Genomic DNA, 4,879 nt, shown 5'->3' with positions numbered 1-4,879 from the left:
CTAAATCGATTTTTTAAGGGGGGATGTATCAACTAATATCACTTCACTAACTATTATGTCATGTCACCAATAATTAGGTCAAGCCTTCTAATGGTGTACCAAGCCGGTAGTCTGAGGAAATCCATTACCGACCTGATACTTACAAGATCGGCGTTACAGACACCACGACTTGTTACGAACGAATATAAATTTGAATACATCTTACACAAGTATTGGAACCATATCCCAGGAAACATGCAAAAGAAATGGTACGAAACAATAAAACAACAAGGAAATGACAAGAGACGTGTGTGTCTGTAGACCGGATAATAAATGAAGAACCGGTCAAAACTATAAACTCTTCTAACAACAAGCTACCTATATATACCCTAAAGACATGATATTCGAGGCAGAGTAAGGTAAGGCAAAAAAGAGATAACATACATAACATTAAGGTAACAATAAGAACCATAATCTAATTTAAGCATCAGAGAGTTATGCCGAGGTCCAACCCTCGATATGACTGTCTGACCTAGCACTTGTTTATCTTATGCAGAACGAATTCACGAATGCTTATTGGACTAAGACCTTTAGGTGAGAGAGTTAAACATGTGCTTGAAGTTCGCCGTAACATCTTGCTTTAACCTACAAGAGCTAGTTGCTAAAGGGTAACCTTTGAAAAATAATCTATAGTTTGTTGGTGTTTTTTGTATAAAGATCTTCCTTGGATGATGTTTTTTGAACATACCAAGCTTCTATGGTGTTTTTTGAACGATTTTGAAGCATGGTTACCCTTTTGAGTTATTTTCTCTTTTTTTTTTCTCTAATAGTTACCCTCTTGAGTTATTTTCTCTTTTTTTTTCTCTAATTATTTTTTACTAGTAATTGCCAGTTACCATAATATTAAATTTGAACAAACAATGTATTTCATTGGTGTTTTTGCATAAATACTTTATTTGGATGGTGTTTTTTGGATACACCAAACTTGAATTTTATTTTTCTAATGATTTTGAAACATAGTTACCTTTTCACTGATGCAAAACACATAAACCCAAAATGAAATGTAAAATAATAAAAATAAATAAATCAATCAATCTTATTGCATATTAAAAAACATGGATAGAGAAATGCTGATGTTCTTTGGCTTGGCATTTCCATTTATTTATCACCCATTATTCTAAAGTATAGAATACACATCTTATTCTAGTTCACATTTTGGTAAAAGCACTAGTTACCTGCAATTAAACGCGGCTTCTTCAAAATAAAGAACCCGATCACTTGCAAAGGGAAGCTAGTATGCGACGTGGCGGCTTCAGTAGTGGTCGCCGGCCATGAAGAACCATCAAGTTATTAACCAGAAGCACATCGCCTTTCTTCCAAGGAATCGCAACACACTCTTCTTCCAGGATCTTCAAGTAATCTTCCACAGCATCATCAGGCACAGGGTCGCCATTACCGAGCTCCACAATCGTATCAACATCACAAAACCTTTTGTTCGCAGGGCCACTGTAACTAACTGCAATACTGTTGAACCATGTTTTCCGGCGATTTTCTTCATCAACCCTAACGGCTGCTATTGGACCTGTTATGATTTTTGCCGAATTCCCAATCCATTCAATCTTTGCCCCAAGCTTAGCTGCCCTGTCAATGGAGGATTAAGTTTAGATAAAGTCGGTGAAATCAAGAACCTGTTAATTACTAGAGACATGATGATACCTTTCCTCAGCGACATTCTTGTCGTCGGTTTTGTATGTTGACTTCCAACCACTTCCGGTGAAGGATGATGGATCGTCTTCTTCGTTTGATACTTTTGTATAGGTCAATCCATGATCCTCTAGCTGTGAAACGAACTCTGGGTGCTTCTCTTTCATCTTTTTGTATATGATATGACTCAAAACTATTGGAGTTTCTCCCCCTTTTCCTGGTTCTTCGTCGCAAAAGAAAAACAACTTGGTGGGGAAATCACGAACCTGTTATACATCCACAAATTGTAAAAATCCAAGTGAATGAGAATCTATACTGATTTCCCCTTTAGTAGAGCACGGATTCATGTAGATCTGAGCTTAAATTACTGAAAATCAACCAAACCACAAGATGGAAGCTTTGATACTGAATTAACATTTACCCTAATGTCTGTAACTAAGATTTATGAACTAGCTACTGATCTGATTGTAAAAACGAAAAACGAAATCGAGAATGAAATTAGATATTTAACAGAATCAAGGAATTTACATAAGCCATCTCATGATGGAAAGGAATTCCCTTCTCGGGAGGAGCTTCATTTGCGGTGTAAACCCGGCCAATGACCTTGATTCGAGAGGCTCGACCGCCGACATAGAACGCTTCAGGGTAGCCGAAAGCTTCGACGACGTCGTTGAAGTCAGAAGGTGAGGCGACAGGGAAGCCACGGAAGAGAATAGCACCGGTGTTCTGGAGAAGAGACTCCAGCCATGGCTTATGAGCTCTGATTGCCTCTTTGAAATCAGGGAGTTGTACTGCAGTAGAATCGGTGGTATGGTTTGGGGATAACACCGCCGGGAAAAGAACGCCGTCGTCCTGAGGCTTTTGCTGAGGTAATTCTACTTCTCGAAAGAGTTTCCAGGTGGCCATTTGTATTGCTTTTCAACTGTCCTCCGATCAGTACCGAGATAGTGAGTAATTGTGGTTCCATGCGTTCGCTGGATTATTTTCTCTACAACATAAACAATAAGTCCAAATTTAACAGACATCAAAATCCTACACGTCTCCTTACATGCACAAAAGGAGTGTATAATATTGGGAAAATACTCTTAAGGTGATTGTTGCATTTAGTGAATCATATGGACCGGCGAACCGGCCGAAATCGATACCAGAACTGGACCGGTACCGGAACCGGAACCCGATAGAACCGGTCGGGTCGGAACCAATACGATAATTTCTTCTATTTTTGAAACAGGGATCCGGTAAGAACCGTCGTTGGAACCGGACTGGATAACTCACTTACATTTTGAAAGTTGTATAATTCACTAAATTTAACTTTTTTTAACTTAAATCTTTTTCCAACATGTAGATGATGATTTATATTTAAGTTTAGACTATAAAAACATTTGATTTGATTAAAATTTGAATGAGTTACAAGCTCCGTAAGAAAGGATTTCACATCGAATTTTTTTTTATGTTTTAACAATTAAATGTAATCTACTTTGTTGTTCAAATATGCATAACTCACTCAATTTAACTTGTTTTGACCTGAATCTTCTTCCTACATGTAGATTAGGATTTGTAGTTAAATTCAGACTATAAAAACGCTTGATTTGGTTAAGAATTAAATAGTTACAAGCCCCGCAAGGTAGGGTGTCAAATCAGATTTTTTTTTTTTTTTTATATTTCAGAAATTAAATATAATGTAACTTTGTTGTTCAAATGTACATAACTCACTCAATTTAACTTGTTTTGATCTAAATCTTTTTCCTACATATAGATTAGGATTTTTAGTTAAGTTTAAACTATAAAAACGCTTGATTTGGTTAAAAATTCAATACGTTACAAGCCCCATAAGGAACGGTGTCAAATTAGAATTTTTTTTTATGTTCCAACAATTAAATGTAATCTGACTTTGTTGTTCAAATATAATAACTCACTCAATTTAACTTTTTTTGACCTGAATCTTTTTCCTACATGTCGATTAGGACTTGTAGTTAAGTTTAGACTATAAAAATGCTTGATTTGGTTAAAAATTGAATGAGTTACAAGCCCCGCAAGGAAGAGTGTCAAATCAGAATTTTTTTATGTTACAACAACTAAATGTAATCTGACTTTGTTGTTCAAATGTGCATAAATCACTCAATTCAATTTTTTATTTTCTGAATCTTTTTCCTACACGTAGTTTAGGTTTTGTAGTTAAATTTGACTATAAAAACGCTTGATTTGGTTAAAAATTGAATGAGTTACAAGCCCCGCAAGGAAGGGTTTCAAATCGGATTTTTTTTTATGTTTCAGCAATTAAATGTAATTTGACTTTGTTGTTCAAATATGCATAACTCACTCAATTCAACATGTTTTGACCTGAATCTTCTTCCTACATGTAGATTATGATTTGTAGTTAAGTTTAGACTACAAAAACGTTTGATTTGGTTAAAAATTGAATGAGTTACAAGCCCCGTAAGAAAGCGTGTCAAATTAGACCGGTTCCAAAATCGAAAACCCGGCAAAAACCTGACCTGGTAGAACCAGAACCGATAGAACCGCCGGGCGGTTCAATATTTGATTTTGGCCGAAGCCTGTTCCCGGTTCGGATTCGGGTCCGGGTCTGGCCGGTTCGGTCCGTTTGCTCATGCCTAGTTACATTTATTCTCATTTGTTTTGTTTTGTTTTTTTTTGTACTCAATATACAATCGAACTCATTGTTTGTGTTTATCATAACCCTTTTGACTGGTTTTTGACATGTGATAGTTAGTCAAAGGTTTATGGTGAACACAAATAACAAATTCGATGGTTTATTAAGTAAAAAAAAGGACCAAATGAGAACAAATGCAACTGTTGGTTATCCTCCTGATTCATTTTGCTTTTAATCATTTACAACAAATCACATGTCATCTCATGCCGATATTAATGACTTTATGATATTTATTCTTGCTTCTCTTCAAAACATAACCCACGAAAGAACATTATTCATACATGTACTACTTTGCAATGCACTTGAATTTTTATTAGGGGAATCTTGACTAAGCAGGTGCATTTCATGACTACATTTACATTTCCAATCAAATTATTTATCATATCATGGATTCTAGACAAGTCTATAAACGAGTATAATCACAAGTGCTGTGATTTTTGAGTTTACTTAGCTTTAAGATCAAATTCATGGGATAATATACAACATCAATATATACAATATCATGCAGCTTTTGCAAACATATCA

The 4,879-nt window shown here is 35.6% G+C and overlaps 1 protein-coding gene across 1 annotated transcript; it reads right to left on the bottom strand.

Moving 5' to 3' along the window:
• Positions 1–1,057: 1,057 nt before the first annotated feature.
• On the bottom strand, positions 1,058–2,681 carry LOC145042890 (clavaminate synthase-like protein At3g21360). The gene is made up of 3 exons (XM_078991403.1): positions 2,212–2,681; positions 1,696–1,949; positions 1,058–1,620 (listed from the first exon to the last, which is right to left on the bottom strand). Exons 1-3 carry the CDS (start codon positions 2,587–2,589, stop codon positions 1,254–1,256), a joined length of 999 nt encoding a protein of 332 aa, XP_078847529.1. The 5' UTR covers positions 2,590–2,681; the 3' UTR covers positions 1,058–1,253.
• Between the last annotated feature and the right edge of the window lie 2,198 nt (positions 2,682–4,879).

Source organism: Lactuca saligna, chromosome 4, assembly GCF_052625555.1.
Source record: "Lactuca saligna cultivar CGN05327 chromosome 4, ASM5262555v1, whole genome shotgun sequence".
NCBI lineage: Eukaryota > Viridiplantae > Streptophyta > Magnoliopsida > Asterales > Asteraceae > Lactuca > Lactuca saligna.
This window is presented reverse-complemented; position numbering and strand designations above follow the sequence as displayed.